Consider the following 18941-nt stretch of genomic DNA (forward strand, 5'->3'; position numbering starts at 1 on the left):
CTTTTAACCAGTTCTCAATTCATATTCTTAGTTCATTGATTCAGAATGCAACAGTCCTCAAGTTATGAATGGACTCATTTTCAAAAAGGAGGGGTCTTATCAGGATGTCATTGAATAAAAAATTACTGGAAATAATTCTCCAGATAGAGCCTATAAAATGCTTTACAAATTATTAAGATCTCCTGCCTCTTCCTAATGACACAATATCGGTGAATTTTCCTCAAGGGAAGAGGACCCATGCGCCAATGAAGCCTCATGGACACAGTCTTGCAAGGTGCTGAGTGCCCTCCACAATCACTGACTTTAATGGGACTTAAGGGGACCTTGCAGCAATTTTTTAGACCAGACCCTTAGTGTATGACCAAAGCGGTGCAGAGGGCCTTCTGCGGAACCTCTGTACCTGACAGAGTGAAATTTGCCTCCATATATTTTATGTTTTTTTTTAAACTAGTAACTGAAAGTATCTACTGCAGCTCATAACCTTGTATCTTTTGTATATTAATAACTTGGGAAAGTCAGACATATGTTAAATAGTGCAAAATGCTGACCATATATCAACGCATTGTGCATTAGCTCTTCAACATGCTGGTTTTTTTAAAAAAGAAACAAAAGACTATTGGATATATTTAACATGAAACGTGGAGATGTGTTTCTAATCATTCTAATGAAACTACCTGTTTCATTATGTTAAATGAAAAAGGATGGCTTGTGTATCTTTATTTTAACTCATGATTTAATTTAAACATATAGCTTACTTAAAAACAACTGAGTTGATTGCATTTCCAATTTAAAGCCTAGCTGTCATCAATAGGTGCATCCTATATTTGGATGGCTGCTTGCACTGCCGCAGATATACCGGTAATAGAAATGCACTGAATGAATGTATGAAATCCAGTCTTCGCGTGTTTGCCTAGCACTCAGTACATGCAATTATAGTAGCTGTAAGGGGAAAGAAAAAAATGAAACGATTTGCTTACTTTAGTACTGTAGCAAATGACTGTGTTGACAAGGTCACCGTCCTAAATTGACATAGTCAGCGCCACATCCAACTGCTAAAAATCCACCAATATTTGCATGGTGATGTCTGTAAGAACTTCTCTGAAGTGTCAGACTCATAATTTTTTCCTCTGGTTTGTTTAATAAGCAATTTATTTTAAAATTAAGAATCCAATGTGCTTTCAATTTATCCAGGAAAAAAACAGAGTGCTATTTCTTGCTTGGGGTAGACATGGCCAGCTTTACAAAATGTAGTCTATTTCTTTGTTATACACATGACTCTTGTTAAGCCAGATAACAATTCCTTTTGTTATCAGATGCTAATGAGAGTTGTTGTTTACAGTGTTAAGTGATCAATTGCTTTTACTCTGAATCACACTGGTTCAGAGCTATAATAATCAGTATAATATAGAGATGTTGTAGTAAAAACAAATGTATAAAATCTTCAAAAAATGTATGCCCTGTACTATCAGATTATTAAAGCTCCAGATATTATTTAACATCTAATGGGCTGAATATAAATGATATTGTAAAGAAAACTTTGTTGATCAAAGAAGGGTTTAACCATTTTAATGTTTATGGATTTGTTTTGAAAATATTTTTAACTGGGTAATGTCAAACTTTCCAATTTTAATTCTGTATGCATTAGCATTTCAATAGATTGTACTTCCAACTCTTTTTGACATAAAATAATTAATTTTTAAATCTTGGATCTAGTTATCTTTTTTTCCTTGTTGCCACTATTTTTCAATAATTTGATTAGCTTTTAGAAGAAAAGCAACAGCAACCACAGGGGATTTTGTAGTAACGATAGACTATATATTTCTTCTCCAAAAGCAGCTCTGATGCCTTTGAAAATAATTTGAAGTTTTTTTATCAGTGCAGAATTAAGGAGTAATGTTGTCTAATTTGCTATGTTTAGTGGAACACAGTACTCTAGATGTTTGTCAGAGAATGCTTTGAATCGTATGCTATGTGACTATAACCAAGACTACAAAAGTGATTTTTAGAATTTTTTGCACTGCTTTTATTAGCTTGGTAAAAAGAAAAATCCCAAATATGGATCAGCCAATAGTTTAACAATTGGTTAGTGAGATGTATATTTTTCACATTGCTAGCAGCACTGAAGTCAATGATCTCTAGTTTGTATTTTTATTGCAAATATCTGATCTGGACATTTCAACCAAACCTGAACACATCATGTAGGTTTCAGGGTAAAACTATAAATTCAGAGTGATGACCTCTACGCCTAGCAAAGTGATCGTTTACTTTCAATAAAAACAAAAACAGATTACAGTTGATCATTTAGACATAACTGCTTGTAACAGTCACCAAGCCACTACAGTCAGGTATATAGACAGCCCTTAGGAGACATGCTGCCTATCTGATGACATTTAAAGCTTTAAAAAATCCCTTCTAGATACTGCAGAAAATCATCATGATTCAGCATAGGATGTTGGTGTCACCAAATGAAAACAAAAGTGTTTAAATCATGTGCACTGGCAATACTGCCATTAAACCATTTAAGGGTCCAATCTTGCAAACCCCAGCAATCCCATGGGCTGGAGTGGGAGTACTAGTGTGAGTAATAACTACTTACATAGATGAGGTTTGCATGACTGTACCCATAACTGAAGCAATGATCCCTTTATGTGTTGATTTTAGCAGTATAAGAAATGATACACAATTTAAATTTCACATTTCTGTTTTATGTCCTACTTTCAGTCTATAATGGTGTGATCAGAGAGCTAAGGCATAAAGCTCCTTTAACTTTTAGAGTTGATATACTATGTAAATATAAGCAGATAATGCTGTTTTAGTAGATGAAATAAATTGTATGTCATTTTTATTAAACCAACAGTAAAATAACTAGACTGTATTATTACAATAGAAGTATAGAAGACCAACAATTGTACAATTGAAACTCTTTAGCAAAATTTGTTTCTATTATGTATATCCTTGTAAATTTAAATAAATTTAGCATTATGAAGTGTTCACAATGATTGTTTCTTGTTAATTTAAGGAATTTTCACCCCTTGTTAAGGCTAAATGTAATTAAAATTTAGAAGTACTGGTAAAAGTAAAAGTTTATCACACTCTGTTTTTTATGAGATTTTAACTAAAAGATGTACGTTACACCTGTATGTGACTTATAATGGCTTCTCAGCAAGGAATGCAGAACCACTTACATTACATAAACATTTAAAGAGGAGAATGCTAATACATTGAAAGAGTTAAACATCAGTAGCAATCTATCAAATGAAGACATTTCATGAAGTCCACTCTCTGGGAGAACATTCACCATGTGACAAAAGCCTTGCATCCTCGTTAGTCTGATGTTCATTTAATTTTAAAATCAGAATCATTAAATGAGATAAATAGGATCTTAAGAAAACTGACATCTTCCTTCTCAGGTAAAGGCCAGAACTGAAATAATAATAAAAAATCCAACAGATTGCTTTACAGGCAAATTTACATACTGTCTCTTTAAAACACTGCATGCCCAAAAGCCTTTTGGGTTTGGAATGTACCACTGCATCAAGTATCTCACAAAGCCCCTAAATATCACGAGAAGCTTTAAAAAAAAAAAAAAAAAGAAAGAAAGAAAGAAAATTCCAGTTGAATGAAACTGTTTTAGCAGAGTGCTTCAGCTCAGCTCCTAGAACTGGAATTTCAGATAAACAACAGAGGACGGGGAACAGAATTTTTATTTTTAACGTGTCCTTTTGTAATGCAGCTACAAGGTTTCTGATGAACTTAAGAACAAAGAGATTGAGAGTGCAACTGTCATCAATATCAGCAGTGTGCTTAGACTGAAGCTTGTAGGAAGAGCAGATGAATTCTCTGACGATATGTGACTGGTGGAGACTCTGATTGTGTTGTCCTTCCCAATAGCATTCTGCAAGAGACAACACTTTCCTTGGTCACTGTTAAGCATTTTCATTATACTTTAATATATTTAGATGTAAAATTCATCCTGTCAGTTTCTCCCACTCCAATTTCATGTATTTCACCATTATGAATTTAAGTATATGAGAAGGATAAAACAGGATGTCAAAATGACAGTGGTATTAAAATACAATTTGATTGTAACTATCAAAACACTTGTAAGGGACACCATCAAAGTAATCAGGTGGGGAAAAAAAAGAATAAACAAAAAATGACATACTTTGAGAGCGAACCCAATTGGAAGATCTAACCTTCTAAAATCAAGCAATATTTTAAAGAGATCCGTGTTCAACATGGAAATTCATTTTTAAAAAGCAGATGCAGGACTTGCTATGAAGTCTGTCTTGTGTAGCCAACAGGAAGGATTGTTTGAAAACAAAGTATTGTTGGATTCCTATAGGTAAGACTGGAGCCATCATCAGAGTAGGCTTATGGGTTGGCCTAGCAACAGGAGCAATGTCCATTTAGTTTCTTTTCCCAGTTGCTGGATTGTTATATGCCCTGTGTTTTCATGCACTAATGCTACATACAATAAACCAGTATCTTATGCAGCTGTACATTACACACAGTAAAATAACAGGATAATATTAGGGGCAGATTGGCAGGTCATGTGCAGGTACACACGGGACAGTACACAAGGTGTATTCTTTAACCCCTGGGCCAGCAGAAAGGTTACAGATTAGTTTAGTTTCCATGAGAGTCAATCTTCCACCTCTAGGGATGGTCCTTATCGGTCAGGTTTGAAGCAGGCTGGTGGAACAGCATAGGGAAAGGTTCCAAGTCTCCAGGGGCTGTCAATCTAGCTCCTAATGTATTATATAACTGTCATTTCATTTATCCTAAATCAGTATTCTGTCAGCCATAAAATGAAATCTGCTGTATTTCTGGGACTTGGTAAATGCCATATGATTACATGTTCCTGCAGATTACTAGCTAATTACACTTCCTAGGTGCCACACTAATTACTATTTGACCTGCAAAATCAGTTCTTGGGAAGCCGAGTGGAAAGAGGTCTCGGAGGGAATCCCAACAACTATGTGGGAATTAAAATGTAATTATCTCACCAATGCATGGTACCAGGGTAGCAAACACTTTGGGCCCAATCCCGAGCTCCTGACTCAGGCAAAACTCCCTTTATTATGATAACTTGGTACCCAGCCATGATGAGAATTTTGTCTGAGGAAAGAGTCCAGGATTGGGTCCTGGATTATTACATTTCAGATTGATATTTGTATTATGAAAAATAAAGTGCTACTGTAATAGGATCCACATTCTTACCTCATTAAGACAGAGTTCTGTGTCTACAGATTCATTGGATTTCCGCTTCTGTGCCTATAGACAAATGCAAAAGTTACACAGTATAGATGTATATTTATACACATAATATGGATATTTCTGTTTGAATAAGCTCTTCTTGATTGTTCTGTTTCATATTAACATGCCTCTATAATAAATGAGTAGGAATGAAGAGCAAATAGTAAAATAACGGTCTTGAAGTAACAATATAATCTCAGGGCTTGTCTTCATAGAGCCTTAGTGGATGGCAAGCTGGGGTGTGACTCTACAGAACGGTAGCTAGCCATTATATTTCAAATGGTAGATCATCAAAACACACAAAGGAACTTTTAATGTGCAGTAGCTGGGTCCACATAACCAGTTAGTGCGTGGCAAACTAGTGCACTACAGATTTACAGCGCATTAAGTCCTCTTGTAGACAAGCCCTTTCAGTTTTAATCCCCACTGTGAATTTAAAATACACATTTTGAAAAAGCCAGTAAGAATAAGGGCATAAGGCACTCAGCTATTACTGTGATGAGTGCCATAGAAATGCCTACATATAAATCAAGTCAATAATCAAGGGTCTATGTAAAAGACACGTATGGTCCTGGTAGAGAAAAATGGAATATGATCATGCTTTCAGTAAATATTAATTAACACTAGTGCATCTTAACTAGAAAATATGGACTTTGACCAGTGTATTCTTAACAGTTAGGAAAATATACACCATATTTCAAAGTGTTTTACTTCTGCTAATAGTTAGAATTTTATCCAGATGTTAAGATGACCAGTAAAAATATTTTAAAATAAAAATGTATTAATTTCTGTGTCGTGCTACAGCCACAAAGCCTGTTCTGGAAAGTTACCAGATTATGCAAACAGAACAACATTTACTTCCTTTAACGAATGTACCTATAAATCAAACTGAAGTCAGAGGATCAGGGGGACTAGATACCAGGTGCCCCACCTCACAGGCTCCAACCACCAAATGATATAGTCATTCTCTCTCTCTCTCTCGTTTCCCTGCCTCAATTTTTTCCCCATTATTTATGTACAGTGGAAAAGCTTCAAAAAGAGAACCTGAGGGGGCACCTCATCAGAATATCCCATGACCCAGTGGTTAGGGCACTCACTTGTGAGGTTGCAGATCCCTGTTCAAATCCCTTTTTCCCCCTCAGGCAGAGGGGGGACTGGAATCAGAGGTCTCCAACATCTCAGGTGTGTATCCTAACCATCAGGCTAAAAGTTATGAGGGATGTCATCCTGCGTCTCATCTTCTGTTAGCTTGTCTGTAGGGGCCCAATTCAGTAGGTGAGTTCTGAGCATGGTTACTGGGTCGGGTCCCACAGGGGAGTTAGGGAGATGATCCCCAGTCCATGCATTGTTCTGGGGCTTAGGTGTGGGGCTGCAGTGCATATATACAGAGGCAGAAACACAGGCACCTACTGAACTTTTACCTCAAAAATTTCAGTGCTAAGCAAGTTTTGGCACGTACAGGGTTCAGCAGCAGCAGCTGAGGTGTTTGTGAATCCCAGTGGGGCCTGATTCTGGGATTCAGGCACCAAAAGTGGCAGGTAGGCACCTAAGTCCTTTTGTGAGTCTAGCCTCTAGCTGAAAAAATAAAACTCTGGCAGTGAATTTTGAGTGCTATTTGGCCAGATTAGAAATGACTTTCTCTGGTGACAACAATGCTGATTTCACTCCTCATTGGCTTGCCGCAAGGGGAAACATGAAAAGCAAGGAGAAACCAAAGTGGAGCCTAATCCTGCATTTCTTTTTCACCACATCCTTCCACTGAGTCAAATGGGAAAGTGGAGATCCAAAGAACATAGGATGAGATCTTTGGATTTTACAGTACAAATTATAGAAGGACTTCGTTGAGATTTTCTACCTCCTTGCTATGTGCTAGATACCCAAGTCCTTATACAAGCTTCTGTCTACTGCCCATGTGTATTTCCTAGTAGCTATGCCTGGCTTGGGTTATAGAATACCATTTAGGACACTACTATTTCTAATTAGCTTCTGCTCTATACCAAGGATTAAATTTTATCTTTTCTTAAGACTTAATATAGCTCTCAAAAATGAAGAGAGAGAACAAGGTCATGTTCCTCTTCCACTACATTCATCTCGAAAAGAAACATAACCAGTGCAGCACAGAAAGTATATTTGCATTTTAGAAAAAAACTGTTTTTAGGGTGAAATCAACAATTATCAGGTAGAATCCCAAATCAACAACAAAAGCTTTTCAATAATTTTGATCATCATTCACTAGCTTTAAATTGGGAAGAGTTACCTATATATTTAATGAGGAGCATTTTAACAACAATCAATACATTTATTCACCTGCTTCAAGTAGAACAGAAGTTCCTTCTTCCTTTGGATTTTAAAAAAGTAATTTTAATAATAAAGTGGCCTTTTCTCCCATCAAAGTGTAAGGGATAATGTCTGTAATTCAAAAATAAAACAACACTACACCTTCTTTATTTTTTGTAGTGAGGGAGGGTGGGTTTGCAAGAAAAAAATTAGATTCCAGGTTTTATCTGCCAAGTTTCAAATTGGAAGAGTAGATTTTTACTGCTGAGTTATAAACCTGAAAAAATGGTTATAATGGAAATGCTGGCATAGGCTGCACTACTAAAATACAATAGTGTATCACTAAATCACAAGTAATTTTGGGGGTGGAGGGGGCAGGGAAAGAACCTGTAGGCAGAAGAGTACACGATGGGAAGCTTATATCAATAATTACATCCTAAAGGGAAAATCCTTCCTGCCCCACTCCTAGACACAAAGAGAAGAGAACACAGCAAAACAGATGGTGCTGTGCTTCACAGGAAAGGAGTGCTTTACTTGGGGGGCCAAGTCAGGACTCAGACACTACTGATGGTCTTCACGCACATGCACTCACACACAAAAATGAGAAATGATGTGGCGCCCCATTATCTGTTCATCTATAAAATATCCCAAAATCTTATACACCTCTACCTTGATATAACGCGACCCGATATAACACGAATTCGGATATAATGCAGTAAAACAGTGCTCCGGGGGGGCGGGGCTGCGCACTCTAGTGGATCAAAGCAAGTTCAATATAACGCAGTTTCACCTATAACGCGGTAAGGTTTTTTGGCTCCCGAGGACAGCGTTATATCGACGTAGAGGTGTACAAGATAAAGAGGTTTGCATCCCTTGCATGCTGCAGAGTGCAGTTCTGGCGGGGAAATTCTGCACCTCAAGATGCAGGAGGCTTTGGGGGAACACAGCTGTGTCTTACACAGGCTACTGTAAATGCCATCCCCAGCCTCAAAGATCTCCTCAGGACAGTGTAATTCCTTGCCCGGTACACAGGAACAGGGTTTGTCCCTAAGGTATTAAGACTTTTCAGTCAGAGTAAAGATAAAATAAAACACACAACTGACTAATAAGACTACAGTAGAACTTCAGAGTTACAAACACCAGAGTTCCGAACTGATCAGTCATCCACACACCCTATTTGGATCCGAAGTACGCAGTCAGGCAGCAGAGACAAAAAAAACCCCCAAAACAAAACAGTACAGTGCTGTGTTAAATGTAAACTATTAAAAAATAAATAAAAGGAATATTTAAAAAAGGATTTGACAAGGTAGGAAACTGTTTCTGTGCTTGTTTTATTTAAATTAAGATGCTTTAAAAGCAGCACTTTTCTTCTGCATAGTAAAGTTTCAAAGCTGTATTAATTCAATGTTCAGTTGTCAACTTTTGAAAGAACATTTTATGAGTTATGAACATTTCAGAGTTACGAACAACCTCCATTCCCGAGGGGTTTATAACTCTGAGGTTCTCCTGCATATTTCAAAATTAGACTTATTTTCAGACTTCACATAGGGCCTGAGCCTGCCATAAGGATGTTCAAGAGAATTTTTTTTACTGACTGAAATGAGAGCAGAATTGGGCTTGTAAAAAAATCGATGGAAAAGAAGTTTTAAAATAATTCTAAAGAAAAGAGGTCTGGGATTTGTGTTACTGGCTAAAATCAAATCTGCTAACGATTCATACACTCAGCTGTAATCTACTGCTGAATGTAGAATGAATAGTTACAGGTAATAGACTGACTGACCTAAAAAACCTCCAAATTACTATACACCTTTTCCTTTTGTTACTATAAAAACAAGCAGTAACTTTGTTTAACTACAGTTCTTAAAGCCCATCCAGCAAGGAATGATTAAGAAAGTTTGAGATGGGTTGACTGATAACTGTGGCTTTGCAGGAAACTCCTGTTTGGTTGGACTCAGAAATCTGGCCAGTCTTAAGAAGCTGCCTGAGTTTTGTCTTTTGTCATCAGTCTTGTGCTGAGTTACCCTTTTATGTTTTGTAAAACGTGCCCCTTAATTTTGTAAATAACCTAGTTACTATGGTAGAAAAGCAAAGATTCATATTTAAGAATTTGAACAGTCATGAACGCTGATGAAATTTTCATTACACTGCACATCTATCAGGAGTCTTAGTTTAGCTTGGGCAGTCTCAGGGTTTTAAAACACTCCCTCCGCCCCCCATAAGGGACCGTGCCCAAGCCAATGTCCTGAGACCAATGTCCTGGCTGGTACAGAAAGCTTCCCAGCCCATTTCGGAAAAGAACCGGTGCCTCAGGCCCAGCAGAGAGCTGACAGATGCTCTTCCTGGAGAGGAAGGAGAACCAGAGCAAGCAGAGCAAATAACTGTTTCCCTGGAAGGCACGCGGTACTGCTACATAACCTATGTCCACATTACAGCTGGGAGACCTGCGCTAGCTCAGCTTGAGCTAGCACACTGAAAACAACAGTGTGGATGTTGCGGCTTGGGCTCTCAAGCCCACCCAAGCCCATGGGTCTGAGCTTGGGAGGCCACCGGTTTTATGGCTTGTAGTACAGTGATTTTGTTTCACATACAGTGTAATGTTCATCTAGGTTATTCAACGTGCACTAGAGGTCCACTTGTGGACTGTTCCAAACCAAAGTGAGTTTTAATTTGGGAAAAGAAGGGAGCAATGGAGTACTCAGCCTGAAGAGTAAGAGGCATAGAATGAGCAGCTGATCCTGCACACCAGTACTTCTCTGATAGTTTGGTCTTCAGGTATCATGAGAGAATATGTACTTTACAGGCCTCATTGCTTAGATACTATGGTGATAAGCAATATAGCTATACCTAAGACAGGTACATATATTTCATGCTTGTTTTCAGGTCATTTTAATGGGTGGGCTTTGCCATCCTTTCAAATTCTTGGCTAGCTAGAAGCATATTAACAAGGTTTAAAAAAAAAAGAGAAGAAAAAATCTCCCCAAACACCCTCTGGCTGACCCGACTCCTGAAATATTCATAACAAATGACATTATGTGTTCTTTTTGTTCTTTTCTAGTGTTGATTAGAGATTTACTATGCAACCAACCTGTTTTCCTAACAGCAGGACACAAACAATAAACAGAAAAATGCACAGAGTGTAAAAATGCAATCAGTTTAACTCTTCTGCACTCACTAAGTGCTAGCTGCATCTATCACACTTGTCAATAGTATTTCCTTATTAGTACAGTGCTACAACAGTATGCTGCAATATAAATTACCTTTAGCTGGGAAAATAAGCAAAGTGCATGTCAGAGGCAGAGTATACTAAAATAAGGATCTAACTCAGCATACAATAATTCTGAATTCTGTGCCTCACAGCCTGGTGTAATGCTATTTATGCTTTGTAGATTCTCACCATGAAGAAGCCAGACTTTTTTTTTCTGAATCAGCCCCAAAGATGCTACCTTGGAGCATGAATTTGTGTGTGGTCATTTTGCCTAACAGTATCATCCTATTTGGTACAGTAAGTACATTTTAACGGTAGATATTACCAAAACATTTCTGGTATCAGTCTTCAATGCTAGGAACAAAATACATAGTAAGTATCTTACAAAATACGTAGTAAGTCTTCTTATACATGCGTGCATTCCAATGCCAATAGGCAGCTGAAACCTGGCTCATTTCTCTAACCCTCTCTTATCAGGGCACAGAATATTCATAAAGCTCAGGGAAGGCAGATTACCTGCAAAGTTCCCTTTCCCCCTCTGCACAGGGCATCTTGCTGTTTGTTTTTGAGTGAAATTTGTGTGCTCGAGTTTTAGGAGTAAGGCAACTAAGAGCTGTGCGACCACATGATAGATATCTGTCTCAGGATTCTGTGGAAAACAAATCCTTCCTGACTATGCATGGCCAGATACACAGATCTTCAAACACCTTTTCAAGCAGTTAGTTTTTGAATGAGCACAGTACAGAATGCAATACACAGACTAGTCAGCCAAAAATGACTGACCTAGGATCTTCTGAATATCTAACCTTACATGGTGGTATAGTAACTAGTTCTGGGTTTGCTTTCCTTTTCACTCACTCATTTATTTGAGTTAAATGACTTCATATAGCCCTAGATTCTTGTTTCCTATTTTTAGGGGATATTGTGCAAGGTTCCTAATGTTGTCTTTTTATGGATATGCCTCAAGGAAACATTTTTGCATTACGAAAGGCAGAAAGAAAAGAGAATACTAAAAAGCATAGGCAGAATAACTTTTGCTAGCCTAATAACCTAACAACTTAGGCTCCTTGGATTTTTTTCCCCCTCAGCTATAACACTGAACACCATGTAATCCAAAATCTAGTACTTTGGGATTTTATTATTAAAATCCATCTTCCCAGTGATTCTCTACTGCCACCAACCCAGCAATTTATATACCAGTTATAAGTAGCATCTAGATATTGTGCACTGTAATTCAGTTAAAGAAAACAAAAGTGAATATAAAGCGATTAAAGTCCTGTTTAAAAGCCACAGTCCTATTTTAACTTTAAATAAAGAAACTCCACGGTTGAAATCTTGAACCCATTGACTTTACTGGGGGCCAGGATTTCACCCCAGATGTCTAAGCACTAGTGATACTCCTGCTTTCAGTAAACCCACATATCCTATGAGAGGTTACACGTTAAATGCACTAATCACAAGCAAGTTCCCATTCACATTTATCACAAAATCTCAGCACAGTTTGACATGATTGTTCACTATTGGGAGTCTCTGCTTACGAAAAGCCTAGGAGTGGCATAGCCGGTCAGGATTCAGCTGCATTGAGAGCTGGGTGGGGAAGCAAGCCAGTTGCCTGCCAAGGCTGGCTATATGATATGTACACAGCCCCACGCTGCCAATGGAGGGGGAAGGCAGAGTGGGAAAACGAGGCCACGAGTTGCCTCCACACTCCAGAAGCAGGACCAGAGGAAAGGGAACTTGCATTTCTGCAACCAACCAAACTGGCTTGTTTGAACATCTGTCTGTGGACAGATCTGAGCAGCTGTTGTGGTGCTTGTGCAAGACGCTGTTCTCCAGAATGATGCCTGGCTTAAGCAACGGATATTAGTGCTTCTTTATTGAGCACTACATTCCATCAGAAATGTTAAGGGGAAAAGAATTGTCATAAACATTTGTCTAGAGAACCTACTGACCGAGTCTTTTTTAACAGACTAAATTGTTGAGGATTTTCGCATTTATTAACCATATAGTAAATCTGTGTATATGTGCATGTGTACGTACTGTGAGCATGTGCGCACACACAGAATATAGTGGTCAACTTTAAAAACCTGACAATTCCCTCGAAGAAAACCTTAGATAATTAAATGGAAGCGTTCACGATATTTCCTATAGTAAGTATAGGGAAGTAAATGGGAAAACTGCAGATACTAAGATAAGATTATCTATATAGTAAAATTGGCAACTATGAATGCGTACACACCTGAATGCAAGTATATTTGTTTTGCTACATCTGTACTTATGTGACTATCCCTGTTGGGAAGTTTTATTAAATCAGCAACATGATTTAGGGATTGCTTTATAAAAATAATTCAATCTTGAGCAACTATGATTTAGAACAACTGTTGAATTTTGCATTTATGGTCCCAAACAATCCACTCCCATGAGGTGACATAGAAATACTTTTTTTTATTAAAGCTGTATGGAGAAAAAAGTGTTTTACAGGCCCTAAGTCTGCAATTAGGCACAGACAATTATGGAGTTGGGGCCTTAGTGTACAAGTCGCACTTGCTAGGTACTTAAACTAATTTTTAGCATTAAAAATACCATTCAGAATAAAATCGCTCATTATATAGGAGGAAGGAACATTAACTTTTTAAAGAATGAAATAAAGCTGATGCAGGTAAGACTTTAACAGGAATAACCTGCATTTTCTGACAATGAGAAGGCAATAGACATTAAAAGAAATCAGCCAGAAGCAAAAATCCAGCATAGAAAATTTCAGCCCAAACAGGTAAGGTTTTAGCAAAGTTATAAGCCATTGAAAACAGGCTCTTATAAATGGGAAGTGTTAGGCTACCAGCTCTACCTGTAATAATTTATTCTTATTTTCATTAGAATAATGCTACCTTCAGTGAATCTTTCCCCATCATTTTCCGGTGAGGCATTCATACTTACCATTGGTATTCTGGGTTATTAAATTCCTAGATCACTTTAATTCTTAAAGTAAAACTAATATCATGCTAATACTCCTTGTGAACATTTTACTTTCTACCATATACTCATGTTCCAAAGGATTTAAGTGAGGACAAAAAAAAAGTTAAATCAGTCCAATAAGTCCTATCAACTGCCCTCCATTTGTTAAACTGTCCCTCGAGCTGCCCTGTCAGCTTTGTAACAAACTATAAAATGGATGCCTGCAGTATGGAGCTTGTAATTTAATACTAATGCCAGGCAGTGAAGTGGCCTTATATTCATATATACGCATCATCCTACCCCCACTGGAGTCAATAGGACTTTGATGATTTTACTTGAATGGGAGCAGGACTGAGCCCTGAGACAGGGATGAAAACCTGGCCCCACGGAAGTCAATGGCAACACTTCTAGTCACTTCAGTGGGCCAGGATTTCACCCCAAGGACTTGGTCTGTCTCCAGTATTACACAGGAACAATCCTCTCTCATACAAACAGCCTCACTGAAGTCAATGGAGCTATTTGAGTGAGTGGGAAATATCTGTCAGAGTAGGAGTTGGCACAATCATACCCAAATTTTCTATTTCCCATATTCTTTATGAGTTTGATCTTGCACCATGCAAGTCAATAGGAGTTTTTACATTGACTTATATGGGAGCAGGATAAAACCTGTAACTTTCTAACATCTACTTGTATCTGCTATGAATAATTACTCAAATTTGCCATGGGGAAAAAAGTGCTATACAACATAGTTAACTTTTTGCCACAAATAAAATGCTCACTGCACACACACGTGTGTGCATACAAACAAAATGAATGGGCATTTTAAATTTTTAGCAATTATGCATCACATTTTGGAAAATTATGAGTCCATGATAATCAGATTATGCAAATAATTATCAGATTATGCAAAATTATGTTCACAGGAAATAATTCTGTTTTGTTTCATCGCCCAAATCATCCACAGAAATGATGGAAAGCTTATATTCAAGCAGAATAATGTAATGCAGAAAAATGTAAGTATTATAAATAGACAAATCCTAATATTTTGCATAGGTTCCATGTATAAAAATGGCACTAATTGTCACCTCTGGCAGTGAGTCTCATCAGAGAGGCCAAAGATTTATGAGCATATGATTATAAAATCCCATAGTGTTTCAAATGTTTCTTTCCAGCTTTCTTTCTCTTTGAGATTCGCTGCTCTGGCAAGACAGGAAAGATCTCATGTGCTCAGAGATTTTGTAATTCCTTGGTGGCCTCCAGGAGGTAAATCTTTGAAGGTGCAATACACACCAAATTTTAACATCTTTTGGGCTGGGGGGCCTGCAGAGAAACTATGAGGTTCTACTAGCACATACATGCTGCAGTGGAGACTCGAGTGGACTACCTGAAGAGGACCTTGTCTAAAGGATTGTTGGGGCAAATGTTTTCCTGAATGTGCAGGAGCTACACGAATATTTCTGTATCTTCCAAAAAATTCACTTTAAGGCATTTATTTACGTTTTTTTTAGGTGAATATGCACATGTGTGTGTGTGTATGTGCGTGTAAGTGTTTGACTGACAGCTGTGGAGAAAGGCCTGGCTTGACAAAGACCTGGCTGGGATGATTTAGTTGGGGTTGGTCCTGCCTTGAGCAAGGGGTTGGACTAGATGACCACCTGAGGTCTCTTTCAACCCCAATCTTCTATGACTCTTCAATTTAGTCATGAGTCAAGTACATCACAGTCAGCACAACTATCTCGATCCAGAGCTGGAGGGAGCAGCTGGTAGTTCAAATCTCTGTACTCTGCTTAGTCCTTGGCCTTTTTGTTGAGACTACGAAAAAAGCACTACTAAGTGTAGCAGTGGTTTTTGTAGTGTGGACACTTGGGCCTGGATCCACAAAGGTACTCAGGTTTACTAAATCTGGGGGTGAGGCACCTAAATCCCAGTTTTAGGTGCCACTGCAATCCACAGAATTCCTGCCTGGTTGCCGGCTACCTCTTTAGGCACCTAAACTTACTCAGTGCCTACATTTTTGCAGTAAAAGTTTCCTAACTGTCTATGTTTCTGCCTCTCAACATGCAAAATGCTGCCTTCCTTTAGGTGCCCATGCACCTATCTCCTACCTAAGACCCAGAGCAATCCATGGACCAGGGAAAGACAGGCATTCGTCTGCCTAATTCGTGGAAGGGACCCAATCCAGTAGGTGTGCTCAGAGGCTGCCTAACTCACACAAAACAACTGTGGGAAAGGAGGACCCTCTTCCTTATAATGTTTAGCCCAATGGTTAGAGCAGTCACCCAGCATGTGGGAGACCACTGGCTCAAATCCCCATTCCTCCCGATAAGGTGACGGGATTTCAGCAGGGATCTGCCACCTTCAGGTGAGTGCCCTAATCACTAGTTTATGAAATATTCTGATGGGGGTCTTCCTCAATCTCTCCTAGTCAGAGTGTTTTAATTATATAATTGAATAATTAAATATGAAATGTGCAAGAGAGATGACTATAGCCCAGTGGTTAGAGCACTCAGCTGAGAGGTGACAGAGGCCAGCTCAAATCTCTTTTTCATATCAGGCACAGTAGGGACTCGACCCAGAGGGCTCTGATATTCCAGGTGAGTGCACTAACCATTGGGCTACTGGTTATAAGGGAGGCACTTCCCCAACCATTTTGTGTAGATCTAGGTGGAATCTGAGCATGCCTACTGGATTGGGCACTGCACACAAATTAGGTGGGGGAGTGCCTATCTTCCCCGGCTTCTCCCATTGGCTAGCGTAGGCAGTTTCCTGCCTATTGTGTTGAGTTCGTGGATCCACATTCTCAGGTGCCTCTCTCTCACCATTTAGCATAGAGGGAGCCTACACGCCTAGCCGAGGCTTTGTGGATCGCGGTGTTGTTCTTGTGATTGTCTAGGTGCCTAAAAGTTAGGCATTGGCATACTTAAGAATCCTGGTCTTGACCACAAATTCAGTTGCCAGGGAGCAAAATTCATCTCTCACAGACCACCCAGCAAACTGCCTTCAGATGCTAACTATTGCTAATTACCAGTGTAGACTGGATTTTGACCAGTAACCTAAAGGTGAAAGGACTTTGCCCATTATCAATCCCTGAGCCGTATACTACCCTCATTAAACTCACATTCTGGGTATAAAGTGGAGCTGATTTTAACTGAACCAGTTCACTTGTGTCTATTTATAAATAATGACCTTCATTCCTCATCTGCAATAATCATGACTATACTCACATCTAATCACAAACAAAATCTTCATTACAATTATTTATGGGCCAGATGACTCCTGATAAGAACATGATTCTGCAACAGGGACAAGTATACCACAGGCTGATCAGGGTTCATATCTGTATAAAAAAAACGCTAAATTTTCAAAAATGCCCTCTAAATTTGCATCTACAGTTTTGTGCACACAGCTTCTTGCACACACAACCCCCCTGCAAATGTATGCAAAATTAGACAATTAAGGGTGTACATGATTCGAGTGCACAAATAAGATTTTACATTTATATAGAACATTTAATCCCAAAAGACCCAAAAGAAATTAATGTATACACATTCAACTTTTTCAACTTTTTTTTTTATGCCATCACATTTTGGTGGGAGGCAGCCAATAATAAAGAGTACAATGAGCAATAAAATTTGTTTAGCATATGATTATTGTAAATTTTTGCATGTATACACAAATTGAAGACACAAATTTAGGGTTAGGTTTTCAGAGTTAGATGCTTGTAACTGTATTGCATTCATCTGTGCATGCTTAGTTTATAAGCCCAATTACTCAACTTGCTTGCACAAATCAGGTATTTGTCATGGCACATGGTCATCTAGGCATCAAACTCACCATATGGACATACCTGAGTCACACATATACATCAAAGATTGGTGTGCTTCAGTTAGACACACACAAATGTATGTGTGCGTAGCTCTGAACCTCTAACTTGGAATTTCTGGCCATTAGCACCAAGTTGAGCCTTCTGAAAAGGTAACAACTCTCTGACAGAAGAAATACACAGTAAAATAGAGCACTTAGTAAATTAGTGCCCTGACTACCTCATTCTGTTTTCAAAAACCTATCGGGAAGGATAATCCTATAATTCTTCAGGATATACATGCTGTGTGAACCTATGAAAAAAAAATCCTGCGTTGTGCACAACAGTCTGTTTATTTGTGGCTCACAGAGCAAGCTAAGCACACAGGAGGGTTTAACATGAGGTAGAATGGTTGAGGCCAATCCACTGATTAGTACCAGGATCCTGTATGAAATATTTAGGATCTTATTCTCCAAAGTAAAGAATAAAATAAACAACACTTCAAACTCCCATTGATTTTGAAGGTGAGGGACTAAAATGGGTGACAGAACTGAATAATAGATTGAAAAAAGTGGTTGAGTAGAATGGTTTAAGGGTAGTGCAGAGATCTATTATTCAAGTGAGGCAGCTGATTAGAAGTCATGGGAGAAAAGGTCAGTAGGGAATAACAGAGATTTGATTTATTTCCAGTATTTGATTGTAAATGTGCACTGAAGACTATAGGTAAAATGAGCAGACAGGTTAAAAGCAGAATAAAAACATATTTATGTTCACATCTTCGTTAGCATTAATGCTTTTTATTAAGAGTGTATCTCAGCCAATTTGGTTAAAAAGCAGTGTTTCATTTTCTCTCCTATAAACCTGGCTCAACTACTATGAAGATATAGGCATGTATGAAAGAAGTATGTATTTCGCTCTTCTACCTATGCTACCTTTACAGCTCGTGATACAATAATTTCAATGTATAGTTTAGAATGACTGTTTTTAAGTTTTTATTATATTTTAGTCATTTATGGATTGCACTCTATTTCTTTCATTTACTGATGGTTGTGGGAAGGAAACTATTCCCATGTTGTTATTGTGTTTAATGAAAGAATTTTCATCTTATCCTTTGTATAATACCAAGGGCTTTTGTTTTCTAAAGTTTATTTTATAATAAGGTAAGTATAGGTGCAATGACCGATAAAAAAATGTCATGTATATAAACAATAACATTCTGTTATAAAGTACACCTGAAGAGAATTTACATCACTGTAATAATGGAGTTAGTCCAAATCTACACCAGTGTAACAGCGCAGGTTTGGACCTACGGGGATTAGTTCTCCAGGCCAGCCTAGCCAGCGCTGGTGTGGAGACCCTTCCTGTGTTACACAGGCACAGCACTGCTTCCACTCAGCAAGCGACCTGCCCTTACACACAGCTCCTATTTTGGGGCATGCGTGCAGA

The 18941-nt window shown here is 38.3% G+C and overlaps 1 protein-coding gene across 1 annotated transcript in view; it reads right to left on the reverse strand.

Moving 5' to 3' along the window:
* Window positions 1-2026: 2026 nt before the first annotated feature.
* The window catches only part of GFRA1 (GDNF family receptor alpha 1), a 182543-nt gene continuing 165628 nt past the window's right edge, over window positions 2027-18941 (reverse strand). Inside the window, exons 8-9 of the mRNA XM_026651135.1 lie at window positions 5224-5277; window positions 2027-3895 (exon numbers count right to left, since the gene is read on the reverse strand). Coding sequence (XP_026506920.1) covers window positions 3734-3895; window positions 5224-5277 — 216 coding nt within the window. The 3' untranslated portion in view covers window positions 2027-3733. The remainder of the gene's footprint in view (window positions 3896-5223; window positions 5278-18941) is intronic.

The sequence above is a fragment of the Terrapene carolina genome, unplaced genomic scaffold (genome assembly GCF_002925995.2).
Source record: "Terrapene carolina triunguis isolate 2854851 unplaced genomic scaffold, T_m_triunguis-2.0 Scaffold95, whole genome shotgun sequence".
Classification (NCBI taxonomy): Eukaryota; Metazoa; Chordata; order Testudines; family Emydidae; genus Terrapene; species Terrapene triunguis.